Source organism: Pipra filicauda, unplaced genomic scaffold (assembly GCF_003945595.2).
Source record: "Pipra filicauda isolate LSUMZ 115617 unplaced genomic scaffold, ASM394559v2 scaffold132_size2486313_pilon, whole genome shotgun sequence".
Lineage (NCBI taxonomy): Eukaryota > Metazoa > Chordata > Aves > Passeriformes > Pipridae > Pipra > Pipra filicauda.
In genome coordinates, this window is record NW_024103796.1 from 661,580 (window position 1) to 678,526 (window position 16,947).

General features: G+C 34.2%; 1 protein-coding gene across 4 annotated transcripts in view; it reads right to left on the reverse strand.

Moving 5' to 3' along the window:
• CFAP54 (cilia and flagella associated protein 54) overlaps positions 1-16,947 on the reverse strand; it is a 108,178-nt gene that overhangs the window by 20,235 nt on the left and 70,996 nt on the right. For all 4 annotated transcript variants that reach the window (XM_027732276.2, XM_039378218.1, XM_027732275.2 and 1 more), the window contains 9 exons: positions 14,921-14,974; positions 13,368-13,584; positions 12,935-13,029; positions 11,246-11,415; positions 5,328-5,430; positions 3,762-3,900; positions 2,674-2,831; positions 2,292-2,477; positions 904-1,030 (listed from right to left, as the gene is read on the reverse strand). In XM_027732276.2, the coding sequence (XP_027588077.2) occupies positions 904-1,030; positions 2,292-2,477; positions 2,674-2,831; positions 3,762-3,900; positions 5,328-5,430; positions 11,246-11,415; positions 12,935-13,029; positions 13,368-13,584; positions 14,921-14,974 (1,249 nt within the window). The remainder of the gene's footprint in view (positions 1-903; positions 1,031-2,291; positions 2,478-2,673; positions 2,832-3,761; positions 3,901-5,327; positions 5,431-11,245; positions 11,416-12,934; positions 13,030-13,367; positions 13,585-14,920; positions 14,975-16,947) is intronic.

Consider the following 16,947-nt stretch of genomic DNA (forward strand, 5'->3'; position numbering starts at 1 on the left):
TAGTGTACTCCCCAATATTCATCTGTATTCCTAGGCTCTTCCTAAAAATGTGGATTCAGAAACATGAACAGGCCAAACACAATCATTACTATGAGCGAGTTTGGCTGTGCCTGCTCTGACAAGCAGTAAAGCAGAATAAAAGAGTGAATCTTCAGAGCAAACCAGGTGGTATCGAAGACCTGACAGCCACAGCAGTTATATTTTCAGAGTGTTTACTTTGGACTACCTCTAGTCTAATCCTAAAAGCTGAATACAAAGTAGTGGTTGGAGTACACCAATGTGGTTTTGGAGCATATCTTTCTGAAAAAGAATCCAGAATACACTGAGGCTGCTCCACAATATGTACTAAAGTGCAGTAAGTGAATTCTAGATTTTGTAATCTATTATAAATCAGATGTACTGCAAACTAAGTTTAGCAGAAGGAACATGGAGACAGTATCCCTTTCACTATATTTGATGTACAGGAACAAATCTCAGACAGATCTTCAAGGTTATCTTCTGTTAGTATTCAACATATTTTCCACTTTCTATATAAAGAAAAATTATCAAGAAAAGTTGTTAAATTAAAGGGGGGCAATGATAACAGACAGTATTTATTTTATTAGGGTAGAGAATTAGCACTTAAAAAAGTTAAAGTTCCCTTTAGTTTCATCAAGCTATAATGTTAACATTTAAGTCTTTGTTGATTATATAGTTTCTGTAGTTGTACCTTGCTTATGCACATTGCATGGACCAAAACAAGCATCGACTGTTGGTTTTCAAAATACTTTATTTGTATAATGAAAAAAAAGTAATAAAAAGTATTACTTTTACTTCTGATGCATCAGTTTATCTGCTGTTACATAAAATATGAAAGAAAATTAACTAAAACTTAAAAATAACAATGACTTGCATTTTTCTTACCGATTTTCATTTTGACTTGGGCTAGCAAGTTAATATGTGGCAGGTAGATATTTTTTGTAGGTAAGACCAGGCAAGTCAATGTACTGTCTTCTATTTGTCGTTCAATGGGTTGGCCACAAGCAACAATCTATGAAAAGAGTATGCTTAGTAAAATCAAGTTGCAGACAGCAAATTAAATAGCAGTTTGAAAAAGTAAGTTAGGTATTGCAAAACCCCGGAACTCAAATGTGTCTAGTAAAAGAGCATCAGAAAAGGACACGATATGCCTGAACTCCTTTACTTTAGTTTATACTTGGATTGCAGAGGACTCTGGTGATGCAAATGAACAATTTCAATGAACACTTGATTGAATTTAATAATGTTAGTCTTTGGTTTTTAAAAGAAAACTCCCTCAAATCAGTCTTTAAGAAATAGATCTCACAATTAACTCGAGCCCTAGAAAGAAACTGTCATTTCTACAAAGAAATCTGACATTCAGCAGAAGCCACAAAAGAAAAAGAAAATAGCATGTATGGACCAATCAAACTTTTCAGCCATGGAGATAACACGATGCAGACATGCTGTAAAGTGTCAAGTCTCTTGACAGCTAGCAAGTCTCACAACTGGAAGTTTGAGTCTGAAGTTATTAATACGATTCTTTATTATTTAGGGAAATAAATACTTCAATGGATTACATTTCTATTTAAGGAAATATGAGGAAAGAGTTGTATAAAAACTTTTCTCTGTAAACTGTATCAAGAACATATATATGTATGTAGAAGTATATATGTATTTTGGGATTACAAAATAGGTAAATGGTTTAGTACTATACATACATCTCACAGATTTCATGTCCTTAATTTTTATTTCATATTTAAATTTTTACATGGAAATTATTTCTTCATACCAACTGTAACAATCTGTCAATCTAAAACATCGTGCTACTTTACATAGATTGTCCTGATTCAAATTATTCTGAGACACAAAGCTAAATTCTTAAACTTGGATGCTCAAGAGTTAAGAATTTAATGAGATGTACATCCTCCATGAGGTGCTGAGTACGAACACGTGCCTCATTTCAAATGGGAAAACTGAGTGTTCTGCATTTCTTCAAAATTCAAACTACATGTTTCAGTTTTCACATCTGGACGTGCATTTTGGAAGTATTCAATATTTTTAAATTGTGTCAATATACCAGACTACTTACGTGAATATGCATCATGAGTATGGATAAATAAGTCTGGTTAAATGAATTACCTCTTTACATTATTCTAATCTCGGTAAAACTGAAGTGATTAGTTAATAAGAATAGCCCTTTTTAATAAATTGTTAAAATAACTTCCAGAATAGATAATTAAGATTGTTGGAAGGATTTGCAAATGCTGTGTAAATCATCAACATATACTCACTGCTTTAATAGTAAGCTCATGGGCCAAAAAAAGTAAGTTTAATGGTTCCACTGCAGAAGAGCAATGTTCTGTATCCTCTACTATTTGCAGTGGTAGTATGTCTGCCAGCAGAAGCATACTTTTCACAAGAGTCAAAGAAGCTGGAGGGGAAATGAATGTATCCTCTTGGAGTAAACCGATGATATTCTGTTTGGACATAGAAAATATAAACTGAAGTAGTTACTACTTTTCCTATCTGTTTATGAGGACAAATCACAGACATTGAAAAAAAAATCTATTTTACAGGCAATATTTCAAGCTTATTTAATGCTGCCATCAGCTGTTCTGACTACAGGAAAAATGCGTCAAAGAAAAGTGAACAGTTTCTCCTTTGTGCTCAAACCTGCAAAAGAAGTTTAATGCCTTCCATGGGACGTTTTTCTTGCAGGTCAAGAATAGCAGCTTGTACCATAATTTCAGCCTGAGTCTCAATATCACCAAAGGCTTCTGCCTGTAGTATTACTTCTTTTATCACACTTCTGCGCTCAGCCACATCATTTTCTAAAAGAAAAGAATATATGAATAGTAAAAGTACAATAGAAAAGACTTTATTGTGCCTTCTAGCATTCTTAAGAAGTAACTTCTACACTCAAATGTTACAGAAAAATATGACATTATAGATTCCACACTTATCATTTCATCAATTCTTTGTCAAATTTACTTTTAAAAGAAAGAAAAGCCACTTAGTTTCTAAACTGCACTCTGTTTAAGTTCATCCAAATGCATGCTTTATATGTAAGCCACCAGCATAAATAATAAGATATTGTACCCTACATATTCAAAAATCTGATTTTAGTTAGAATTCCAAAATAGTAACAGCCTTCACAGGAATTATCCAGAAGTGATTAAATAAGAGTTTGACTACAGACTTAGACTGTGACTTTGATACTTGAGGTGAGCATCAGAGTTTATTTTAAGTTCATAGAGCTAAGGAATGAAAAATATTTTATTCATAACCAAACTACAATAAATGTATTTTGTAACATCTCACCTAAATTCTTTTTAAAATAATCTGGAATATTTTTAGGAGCTATATAGGAATATTTCATTTATCGGAAATATAAAAAGTGAAAAGAACCTTGAGACTTTTAAAACTAGAAGTGCTTCACAACATCATTCTTTAAAACAAGCATACTTTCTTAATTACACTAGGACATCTGAAACTTTTACACAAAAGCAATTTATTGAAAGATAATGACCATTAAATGAAAATTAATATAATACTGTTTGTTTCCATGATCTAGGGAGAGACTGTACACAGAAATATATTTTCCTTGTTGGACTGGATGAATTCAATATAAATAATTCTTCAGTGATAATACAGCCGCAGAATTAATGTTAATATTTTTTATTTATGAATAAAAATATTGTGTCTGAATAGTCTCACTTGTTCATTATAATTCAAAAATCTAAACCAAAAAAGAGTAATACCTTTCATATTACCAACACCATGTATCTGTGTTACTAGTGCAGTCACTAACATTGTACGACACCTTAGCCACAAACGCACATTCATATGGTCTTGTGCTATTTCACTATGAGGCAGCCAAACATCTTCAGTTTTGGAGTCCTAATAATTTTCAGAAGCAAGAAAAATGTTACTTTCTGAGTGACATACTTCACTACAAACAAGGCAGCAGGGCAGCATCAGTCTAAAATAAATCAAATTAATACAAATATATCACAAATAATAACATTCTAAACAAAAGTTGATTTGAAGGTTAACTACATATTTTTAATAACAGGAGAACATTTATTTAAATTTTATATATATATATGTAAATAATTTTAACAATTGGAAATTAAACCAGTTTTTATGTGAGACTAAATAAATATAACCATATAATATGTTTTTTATGGAGAATAATTTTAACAGTTTGGATTTTATTCTTCTCAAACAGGAACATTACACAAAATTCTAAGGCACATAGAAGTCTAATTGTAGAATAGGATCAATATCAATTTCTGGTACCTTACTAGTGACTACAAAGAAATTTTTATTTTTGATTTCTAGTTTTCTGTGTTTCTGGTGCTTGGAAACAAATATTAGTGTAATGTAGTACTAGAAGTGTTTGTGAGAATTCTCAGCTCTACTCACTATGCCATCTTCACACATTATAAACAGTCTTTCTATTACTAAAATTCTACAGTCCATATTCTATAATTTGTTTCAGCAAGCAATCAATGGACAATGCACCACCTGCATTTTCCGTTTACAAAAAATCATCATGACTGACTTGCATTGATGCAAATGAGGAAAAAATATCGATAGCTCAGTTACTGTCTACAGGAAGGTCCTAAGAAAACCTAGAAGCAAGTGCAGAGAGACAGAAGACCTTGATATGCAACAGAGACAGAAAATAATTACATTGCATGCAAGAAAGTCCAGTCTCATTATGCATTATGCATTACAAAATCTGACCTCACTGCTCAATTGCTCTGTCCACGTGAGTCAGTTTGACTCGCTGTGGTGTCTGACCGACAGGCTTAGCACATAGGCTTCCAAAGCACACCTCAGTATCCCTGTGTGTCAGACAACAGAAGTCAGCTGAAATCTTGCTCGAAGCGGAACACAGCAATGGTGTGAACTGGTCAGTCTGTCTCTTCAAAAGGGAATAATCTGAAGTAGGTTTTCAATCGAAAAACTTAAAATACCTTAACTGAATAATGTAAGATTTTCACCTGATAGTTATTTTTTACACTTCCTGGTTGTTTGGGGGCTTTTAAACAAAAGGAGATTTTTCAGTACTGCCATTTGAGAGTATACAAACAAAAACTGTATTTCCTAACCACATACAAATTATAATGATGATTACAGACACATTGAGTACACCTTAGGCAATCAGGTACCTGAAGCATGTCAAAGATCATTTTTTCCCCACGTTAATGGTAAATGCAAACAACTGCTATGTTCTAGTATTATGAAAATCACTCAACACTTAATACAAGACGTCATATACTAAGAAAGATTAGTTTAAAACAAATATCCACACATACCAAACACTCCCGTTCATCCTTTTCTTCTTGAAAATGTGTCACTTCCATCCTAAAAATCTTTGCATCTTGGAGAAGTCGAATTGCAGAGAAAGCCAAAGCAATACTGTGATACAGAGCAGTATTATTTAAAAATACTAATTATTTCTGCCACTTTGTGCTTTTATTAAAATAGATACTTAATTTTTTACTATTTCAGAGATGTAAATCAGCAGTTATAGATTTTTGCTTCAGTAGAACAAAAAATTGCACTCAATTTTCTGAATTTGTAGGTACTGCATTATGAAACTGAGAAAGTAAGAGAAGTAGTTTTGTCTTAACCCAATAATAACAAATAAACTAATACATATCATATTCTGTTGGTGCAATCAAAACAGAACTCTATTATAACTTTCAATCACACATAGAGCCATAGAATCATTTTGACTGGAAGAGACTTTTAAGATCATCAAGTCCAACTGTTAGATCTAGTCCAACCACTAGATCAAGACCGATGACGGCACATCTGTCTTCGGGGATGGGTTCTTAGAAATTAGAATATGTAAAAACACTGAAAATGACAATATATATTAGGACAGTTCTGTATCTCATCCACAACTGGAAAGGTAAGGTAACATCTTCCTCCTTAAAGCCTTTCCAGGCTATATGTTAATCCCTCTATTAAATGCACATGGCCAAATACCCACAGGATCCCAGTAAACACCAAAAATTGACCTAGGTGCTGTCCTGGCAAAACCTCATCCGTAAGCAATCACATGGTAATCACTGCCCCCCCCCCCCCCCCCCCCCCCCCGCCATAGTCCTAAATCCTTTTCTGGAGTTCACTCTGAAAAGCATCTAGAAAGATACAGATACCATTAGGACTGGTGCAGCATTCAACACCACATGTAAAAAAATGGGCTGGGATCTCAAAATACTGTCAGGTTTCTTGAAATGTTGACTACTGGGGTTTTCTTCCTTTTATGCTGTCTTTTTAAAGCTCTCAGATACACTGTTCCATTTTCATTACATGTATAAAAATGTATATCATGTATAAAAATGTATAACAGCAAACTTTTAAATACAATTATTTTTGTGCTATGAAGACACCTGCAAAGCCATCATAGTGAGATCTTTTTCATAACAGGATGTTGTCCAGAGAACATGCCACCCAAAATATTCTGAGAACTGCCAAAATCAATGCCTATTTGAATTGGTTTTCCATCTCTAATTGCACATTTTCCTCTACATCTGTAAATCTCTACTTTCCTACCTCTTCTCTAAAACATTTTTTAGTTTAGTTTTGTGTTTTGTGGGGGTTTTTTGGTTTTGTTTGGTTGGTTGGTTGGTTGGGTTTTTTTTACAATTCTACTTATTCTCAGCCCACAGAAAGATTCTTTTAATAATTGAAAAGTACCAGAGAGTATCCCTACCTCACCACTTAAAAGATATTGTTTCAAATGTAATCACAAATGTTCCAAACCATAAGTTCTCACCTATGCTGGTTTTTTACACAGAGAGACTGTTTTTATATAGACACTGGCTGCTATGAAGCATATGAAAAAAAAAAAGAAGTCCTTGTTACACTGCTGGAACACTGTAAAGAGCTATTAATGCAAGAGAGATTCAAGGTCTGTGTGAATTTACTACTTTTAAGGTGTTCTAGACTAATGGTTGCAAAGGCAAAGATCTTGCACAAAGAAGTCTGAACAAGAGCTGAACTACTAAATTACTCACATTATTCTGTCAACATATATCTAACCACAGGATGGATAACCTCCAGAGATAAGAGGGTAGTTAAAGTCTTCCTGTCATTTCTGATTCTATCCTGCTTGCTGTTTTTGTGACACAGACCTGGATGGATTACACCAATTCAGCACAAATAGACCCCAAAGTAACAATGAGAAAGAAAGCTGTTAATATCTTGCCTTTTACCTCTCAGAATTCAATCCTTATGAATCTCCTTCATCATCCTTTTACCCCAGTTTTATTCAACAAAATGAAAACAGAATAAATCAATGTTGAATTTGATGATAAGCTTCTTTCTAGTGATGGAAAAGGCGAAACAGAATTTGCTTATTAAAGCAAACAGACAGTAAGGATAATTCAATGAAATATTCCAACTACTTTTCTTTCTTTTTTTTTAAGAGTTCTCCCCTGAAACCAGGCGTCAAAGTTAAAATTACAGCAAAACCTGGCTTTTTTCAAAACATTGTGTGAGATGCTACGTTGGAGAAGGTACAGCACCTAAGAGTATATAGGCTTTTAAGAAATATTAACCTAACTTCCTGAACAACACTGCCTCCAGTTAACTGCTGTTGTCAACATTTAGCAATTCTGAAAATGAGGCTGTTTTTACCTACATGCTTACATAAAAATGCCATAAGTAAAAGATAGGCCACAAGCCCAAAGACTCATATATGTATTGTTTTAAACAGTAATTTATTCACATAAACAGACCAAGGCACATTTAGGTAATTAGAAAGCTCACATTCTTAGGACAGACACCATGTAAGTACTCTCCTTCAGATCAATGGAATTTGTCCTATACATAAACTTATTCTGAGGCATACATTTTTTTGCAAGACAGAAGCTGTAATGTAGAAGCTTCCCTTGATGAAATTTTTGTGACCCTCTTCTGCTGTCAACACGAGTGATGTGTCTATATATTTCTCCTGACAAAATACACATCCTTTTATCAGCTGAATCAGAAAGTGACAAGATGATCAAAATAGGAAAGTACAGCTGACTATAACAATTTCACCACTAAGTCATTTTGCCAAAGGAAAAAAAAAGATGAATTTCTGTAATATCATGCAAAGTTTGATTTCTAGGCTGGCAGACAGAAAACATTCAGCTGTCTGAAGAAATGTTTCACTTGTATCTGAGGCAGATATATCAGCAGTTGCCATGGATGACAGTGCAATAAAATTGTAAAATAGGTTAAAAAAACCCAAACCCTTTGTTTTTTGATGCCTTTTTTTTCCTGCTGCTGACCACTACCAATATATAAGGCACATTAAACACCCATCAAAAATTTGAGAGTCGCAAAAAGTGATCCATAAAATGCTTGACATCCATTGAAGTCCTTGATATTTGACAAAAAGCTTCTTCAATCTAAGACAATTTATAAACCAACAGAGAAACTAGACTCTAGGATATAACTGCATGGCAAAATGAAGGGTCCTTCACTGAAAATGGGTTGCACACTGGAACCAGTTCAGCAGGGTGAGAAAGTTTGGGACAGAACTTTACTAATGCAGGTTTTCCCAAGCCTAGTATCAAACTAAGTTATGCACAAGATATTTCATAAGTCTGCAAATTTCTCCTTGTTTACTAGTATTGTATTTTATAAAATCCATGACGCTCAAAAACATGATGAGGTCACTGCCCAGTGGTTGGTTGATTTTTCTTTGACAATTTATGGTAAATTAATCTAATTCAAAAGACACTGAAATAGACATATTTCATGATGAGAAATGTCCACAAACAGCCTACAAGTTCTCACTTCGCACCTTGACTAATGACATTACTACTCAATCACAGAATCGCAGAATATGCTGAGTAGGAAGGGACTCACAAGCATGCTTAAGTCCAACCCTTAGCCCTGCACAGGACCATTCCCAAAAGTCACACCATATGCCTGAGAGTATCATCCAAACGCTTCTTGAACTCTGTCAGCCTTGGTGCTGTGACCACTCCCCTGGGAAGCCTGTTCCAGTGCCCAACCACCCTCTGGGTGAAGAATCTTTTTCTAATATCCAACCTAAACCTTCCCTGACACAACTTCAGGCCATTCCCTTGGGTCCTGTCATCAGTCACCATAGAGAAGAGATCAGTGCCTGCCCCTCCTCTTCCCCTTACAAGGAAGTTGTAACTGCAATGAGGTCTCCCATCAGTCTCCTCTTCTCCAGGCTGAACAGACCAAGTGACCTCAGCCACTACACATATGGCTTCCCCTCAAAGCCCTTCACCATCTTCATTGCCCTCCTTTGGACACTCTCTAACAGCTTAATATCTTTCTTATATTGCAGTGCCCAAAACTGCACACAATATTCAAGGTAAGGCCACAATATTCAAGTGCAGAGCAGAGCGGAAATCAGGTTTGATAAGCAGGACATTCCTCTCGTGAAGCTGTGCTGGCTGTGACTGATCTATCCTGTCTTTCAGGTGTTTTTCAATACTTTCCAGAATAATCTTCTCCATAACTTTACCAGGCACTGAAGTGAGACTGATAGGCCTATAGTTTCCGGGGTCCTCTTTCTTGACCGTCTTGAAAATCAGGACGTTTGCCAGCTTCCAGTCAGCTGGGACCTCTCCAGATTACCAAGACTGCTCAAAAATCATTGAGAGAGATTCTGCGATGACATCAGCCAGCTCTTTGAGAATTCCGGGATGAATCCCATCAGGCCACATAGATTTGTAGGGATCCAGCTGGAGCAGCAGATCCCACACAAGTTCAGGGTTGAGTGGGAGTACAGTATCTGAACTTTCAGGAAACTGCTATCTTTTAAAATAACATAAACAAAACCTGGGTGAAAGACCATGCTGCAGACTGTTACTGTTCTCAGTTCAGTAGTCTATACAGCACTGTGAAGCTCCTGTTAATTTTTTTTTTTGCCATATGATAGCAACACAAAAGAAGTTGTGCTATTTAAAAGGTATTGATTTGGAGGTTTGTTTATTCACCTAAGGGAGCTGAGAGAAGAAAGGTGGTTTGTTTTGTCATAGAATAAAACACTTTTTTTTAATTGGGTAAAAAATCATACTGAGACTAATTTATCTATTGGCCTGATACTACTTCATCAGTAGGAGTGTTAAGCAATCTTCATCACTATTGCAACAATAATAAAAAGGTTCATTTTTCTTTTTATTTGATGTTTACTGTGATATAAGATTTATTGTACCAACTCTGGTGTGTTTAGTCAGATTAGACCTAGAAAAAATTACAAATACTGATTACATTGTACCTAATCTCAATATAGTCTGGCACATGATAGTGCTACACCTCTGTATACTGCATCTGTAGTTAGCCATTTGTATCCTCAAAAATTTTTCCATCTAATAAAAAATTAGATAAAAAGAGCCTCCCACTAATAAAAATGATGTATTGTTAAACTACTATCCTTCTGACACAGATTAATGTAAAATTACAGGTATGCTAAACAGAGGAATCCTCTTAGCTAAAAGATCCAAACAATGTTTAGAATGTAACATCTACAAAGATTTAATATATTTCTGTATGTCCAATATATCAAAGAAAATCAGTTTTTCTCTCATTAAATTCTCCAAAAGAAATCAGAATCTAAAAAAAAAATATCACAGAATTTGGGAATTGTAATTTGGGGAAAATATCAGGCAGATCCTGTAAAACCAACAGTATTTTACATACTATCACTAACTATATAATTAATGCCTGCTAAAAGCTACTCTAATATGTTAAAGGTTACATCAATGGTTTTCAATCACATTATTTAAAAAATATAATTTTGACATTTTAATTTGAAACCAATAAGTACATCAAGAAGAAATGTTCTTCAGAACAGTAACACAGGGCGTTCTAGAACAAAGTAGAATTCAGTAGATCAGAGATAACATTAGTGCTCTCTTGTACACCTTAAAATTATAAGAAAATGCATGACCTAACACACCCAGACTTTAACAAAAACAGTGAACATTGTAACCTTTTCTTTGTTTTATATAACACTGTGTCACAAAAACAGCTCACAGAGAAATCATATAGATGATCACAGTTTAAAAAGTAAAATAAAACAATAATGAAAAAATTAAATGCCTGTGTATCTTACATTTGTAAACACAATAATGAAGTTTTTACAGATGACTATTAAGACTTAGAATATTAATGTAGAAATAAAGAAATTTTTTAAAAATCTTTGGTAGTCAAGACTGTGCAAGATAAAGTTGTTCATAACATTACTTACCTGAAAGCTGCTTGATGCCTTTGCTGAGAAATATAAGCAAGCTCAAGTTTGGCCTCAATAAGAGCCTCTAAATCTTCCGCAGAATACCGAGATGTGTTCCCATCATATTTTTCCTGTATGTTCTGTACAAGATAGCTAAGACTTTCTTCAGCTTCTGTCAATAAAATCCCCTAGAGAAGAACACAGTGTTGTATGATTTCAAAAAATAAAGAAATAAAAAATTTCTTTGAAAGTATTTTTTTTTCTGTTATAGCCTGCTATCACCGCACCTTAAAATAAATCAACTTAAGTGCAATATGCCTTTTCTATAAATGGGGTGGCTGTATGTGTAATTTTGCTTTTCTTAGGTTTATAGAATTATTGTGTTCAAAGCAGCAACATCTTAACTGTGCCTGTATTATTTATTGCCTACATATTTTAAGGCTCAGCAATATTACTCACTAATTTCCCCTTCTTTATCTAATAGCTATACTTGATAATTTTATACTATACTACTAGCTATGCTTCATAATTTTAAGCAATAAAATACAGTATTAAAAACAACATTAAAGATGTTGCAAGAAGTATTGCATTCTTTACTAGCTATACTTTGACATATCCTTGAGTGCAGTATATATCCTGAAAGCTCAACTATAATTTACAGTCTTTCTGTGAAAAACAAATCTAAAAAGAAGTGAATTATAAAGAAAAGTTCAACTGTGGAGCTTTAAGCAGAATTAAAAATTAATTTAAAGATCTGTATCATCCAATACTATTTTTTGATCAGTTTCATCAATGAATTCAGAGCTCTACTTCAAAATAAAAAAACAAACACAACAACAAAAAACCAACCAAACAAAAAACCAAACCAAAACCAAACCAAACCAAAAAAAAACCCACAACAAAAAAACCCCAAAAGAATAGAACCATTAAAGAAAAATCAGAAGGGTAAGAAATATCTCTTATATCAGCCCTATAAAAATTAAATTATTATTTCTATTTTAGTTATTTTCAAGATGCTATTTTCAAGTTATACTAAAACTTTCAATTTTTAGTTATGACCTATACCAACTGCAATACAAAATCATCTTCCATTCTCCAGATGTATTTTGTGCATTACTTTGTTTGTAACAAGTAATAAGAATATGTCAGTCCTTAATTTTGTTTTTTTTGTGATGTGAAACTGCCAAACATAAAGTTTACAATTAAACAAAAAAAAAAATACAACCAAACAAAACCCCTTCAAACAAAGAAGCTAATAAGTTGTGGTATGTTTTCTTCAAAATAAAGTATCAGAAAGAACATGTAAAATTTGAGACATTGCACATATGGTAGAGAATGGTTTTCCATTCATTTGTAGAGCATACTGCACCCTCAAAGAGTCTCTGACATTCTACAGGTGGCATCCTCTGAAAGGAGATGATTTTATCTTGAAATCCCATTCAGTCTTTACCCTTTATGCTCTATCATACTATATCAGGCATATTGAGATCTGATTGTGAAAATATTTCCCATCATTTGAAAAACTGCACCAAAAAATCAACATTTCATGCACGCCTAGTAAGATTACAGTCAGATTAGAAACAGAAATTTCTAGTCCCCTCATTCATACCATCCTCTCATCGTAATTTCTGTTACATTGAAAGCATTAGCATGTTTTTGGCAAAATTTGCAGTTTCTTAATCCTTTTTTCCTAAAAACCAAAATTACCTTCAGCATGGCCATATTTAATTCATCTTTACAGTCAACAAGCTGCACCATTGTGTCTCTTTGTTCCTTTTGTCTTGAATTCTGATCAGCATCAACTGTCAAATACAGATAAAATACAGATAACAGACACAGAACCAAAGCATTCTCAGTAATTTAAAGAATATGATCCTTTTCTCTCTACCTACAGTGGGGACTTTCAATATCAAAATAAGTGAGTAATAATGAAATACCACTCTAATATTAGAAACACTAGCTAAAAAAATCTTGACAAACCTTAATGCTTATTACTTCAATAATTACTGGGTTTTAGCAACATTTAATATTAATATTGCTCATAATATGACAGATTGATTCATATGCAGTTAAAAGCAGAAAAAACATGCTTGAAACAAGTTGCAGAATAAATGTGCTTTTCCACCATCCTTATAATTACCTTTTATTTTTGATGCTGCAGTTTTGCTTGGCTCCATCAAGCTGTTGTCGTCAGCAGAATATACATGTTTTTCAACTTTTGCAGGTATATTATTTATTGTGGCAGAAAGACAAATGATGAAATGCATTTTGACTAAGGTTAATTTATTCATAATTTGTTGGTTGCACAGTGGCGCCATTGTTAAAGATAGACTCCAATTAAATATGTCTTCCAGTACCTACAACAAAGTTAGCAATTCGGACTATTTGAAATTACATATTTTACATTTTTCTTTAGCAAGACATATTCTGCTTCTATTAATAATTACACTTATCAACAACTAACATGAATAATATTAGTAATATGTTCCGTTCTGAATAAGTTGCTCGTTTTCTTTCCAAACTTCACCCCTTAGTAGCACTTGTTACAGTTTCAGTGATCAGTTTTTCAGCAGAAGGTACATCTACGAAGTTACAGCTCTTACTCTGCACAAGTTCTAGTTTTCTGCATTGCAGGTAAATTTGTAGTTCAGAAACCTCAACTCTAAGGAATGTGTGTTGTTACAATTCACCCTATCTAGAAAGATTAAGCAAGGAAAAAAGTCTTTTATGAGACCATTCCAGTGTATTTCACGGAATCTTTTTATTATTCATTATAGCGTTCTTGTTTTATCTCAAGTTTAATATCCACATTTCAGATTAATAAATTTAGAAGTTGAAATTCTACACAGATTTGGGAAATCATAAGGAAACCAGTAAGAGCCCCACATGTACTGTGAAGTGTTCCAATCAAAAGCTCAGGATAATGCACTACTTCAAAATAAATCTGAAATTGGTGAGATCAAAAGCTGTAGACTTCTCATTTCTGTCTTCTAATATCAACTGTTGTAGAAGACACACAAACCTACTGTAAACAAAACAGAGAAAAGTGTATGGGAAAAGTGTAGGGGGTTTAATTTATCAATTTAACGGTACAACTTTTTCACCTTCTGCTAACATTTACCCCTGCTCACTCAATGGATCTGTGACAAGGTTAATAAAAGGAAATTACCAAAAGAAGAAAACACAAAATAAGTTATGGATGAATATGTGATTTTAAACAAAATGACTGTTCATCAACTGGTTTACAAAGTTTTAATTTTTTTGTTCCCCCAGAAATGGACTTCAATTTCCATCTGAACTAGGACAAGTCTGTGAAGACAGCTCTGGTTGATAGAAATTATGACATTAAAGGACTGATATTCTCAGTATTTTAGCAGCATAAACACCAGATCTTATATATCACAACAAAACCTGAATCATTCTACTAGTGTTTTGCACAGACAAGTCACAGATTTGTACATATTAGGTCTTCCATATGAAAAATGGTGATAATGGTACTTGCCCCTCCCTTGAAAGGTGTGCCATAAAATTAAAATTTAGGAAATGGTAATCCATTTAGAAGAATATGTTTTCTATTAACTGGGTTTCTTGATAACAAGTAGCGTTTCTGGACTAGATAATCTCTGTCTTAAACCAGAGAAATAAATATTTACGTATAGCATAAAACTTTTAACTCTTTCAGATTTTTTTTACCTGCAAATTTGTAACAGTCATGAGAGATTTTGAGGAGTCAAATTTCTGTAATGCCTGTAAAACAGACAAAACCAAAAATAAGTAATGTGTTAAAATATGAGTATAAAATAAATGAGTTAGCAGAGCAGTGGACAAGTGTAGTGCATTTCCAACTCTACTTTGAGAACTCTGAAAATACCAACAATTACTTTGCTTCTATGGATTTTACGCTTCTGAACCATCACCTGAGACACAAAACTATCTCTACACCTCCTATGCCATTCACCAGCAAAAAGGCATAAACCAATAAAAGTACTTTTCCAAATTCTAGGAGCTCTATTAACACTAACCATCAATTGCCTTTATTTTCTTTACATTTCTGAATTCCAAAGCTAACTGCAGATTTAGCACATGTCTACTCTGCTTTTCACCAGAGCACAGATCTGTGAATGGAATGAAAACAAGAGCTACAAATTAAGATGAACTTGAGACCTTAGCCTCATTTGAGCTCTTAAAACAACTATTTCTTCCTTTATATGTGCTTCAGTTTTCTGAACCCTAATCCTAATCCTAGTCCTTGCTCAAAAGCTCTTTACCTTTTCACCAGGAGACAAATCCGTCTACTGAGGGGGAGAAAAAGGCAGAGGTAAAGATCATTTCCAGCTTTCATTTATTAACTCTATACTCCAGATGTAGCCCTATATCATCTCTGTCGTTCCCTGGAACATGGGTCCTTTTTATTCTGAGAGCTGCACAAAAGTCCAGCTAGCACTTGGCTTCTACACGTCACACCCTAACTAGAGATCTGATGCTGAACCTCTTCTACTGTTGACCCGAACACTCATCTGTGGGGTGATAAAGGACAAATCAAACAGACTTCACTAATTCTGTGAGCTCTTCAGATAATACACGAAGTAAGAAAAGGACTTAAAGATGCGTTTTAACCTGATTAGTATCAGTGAGGAATAAATGCATTCTCCTGTAGCCATGAACAGGAAAGCATTGCAGAAGCAGTTCCAGTGAGGATGCTCATAACTCTTTATGGCTCAACCGAGAGAGAATGTAATGTTGCTTTTGCTCTAAGGAAAATCACTAGATTTCAGTTTCTTGTCTTCCCATACATTTAGTATGAAAATGTCAGTGGCAAATTAAAAAGGTTACCTTTTTGCTATGTATTTTAATTCTACTTTTTATTAAGTTCATATTTCATTTAAAACGAAGTATCACTGCAGGTTATTCTAGGAGAAGTGTTTGTCTATATTTCTGGGGTTTTTTAAAATGTAAAACTTTGGCATTCTATCATAAATGCAGTTCCATTATTAATTAGCTTATACATTGATTTGTTGGCTATTGCCAAAAAAGATACTGCTGCTCTGTGGTAGTTATAGCATTTGTGAGGCTGCAGTGTAAGGAGATTCAAGGCCATGGGTCAGACAGTTACTGCCTCTCAGAAATTGGTGAGGTGGGAGAGGGAAAATTTCCCTTCAACTCAGGTCATTAAACTCAAATTTCTCTGCAGTGCCAGCTTCAGTGTTTGCAACACAGAGTAAAGGAAGCAAACATGAAGTCATAGAGATGGGTTAGAAATTCCCTTTTCAGCACTAGCCTCTAATTATCACCAGATTAGAAATATCATAGAAATGTCATTAGAAATACCATATATTGCATATATGGAAAGTGGCTGTACAACAAAGTTAAATCCATGTTGCTGTCAAAAGGGGTGTCCTCACCTGTCCCACTAGTCTTCTACCAAACAGAGTCTTAGAATCATTCAGAGCTTGAAAAAGACCTTTAAGATCATCACGTCCAACTGTAAACCTAATGCTGCCAAGTCCCACTAAACCACGTCCCTACGCACAACATCTACACATCTTTTAAATGCCTTCAGGGATAGTGTCTCAGCCACTTCCCTGGGCAGCCTGTTCCAATGCTTGACATCCCTTTTGGTGAAGAAATTTCCCCTACTATTCAATCTAAACTTCACCTGGTGTTCAGTCCAGATCTCTAGTGCTGGCACACATACTTTATGATGTCACCTACCCAAAAGC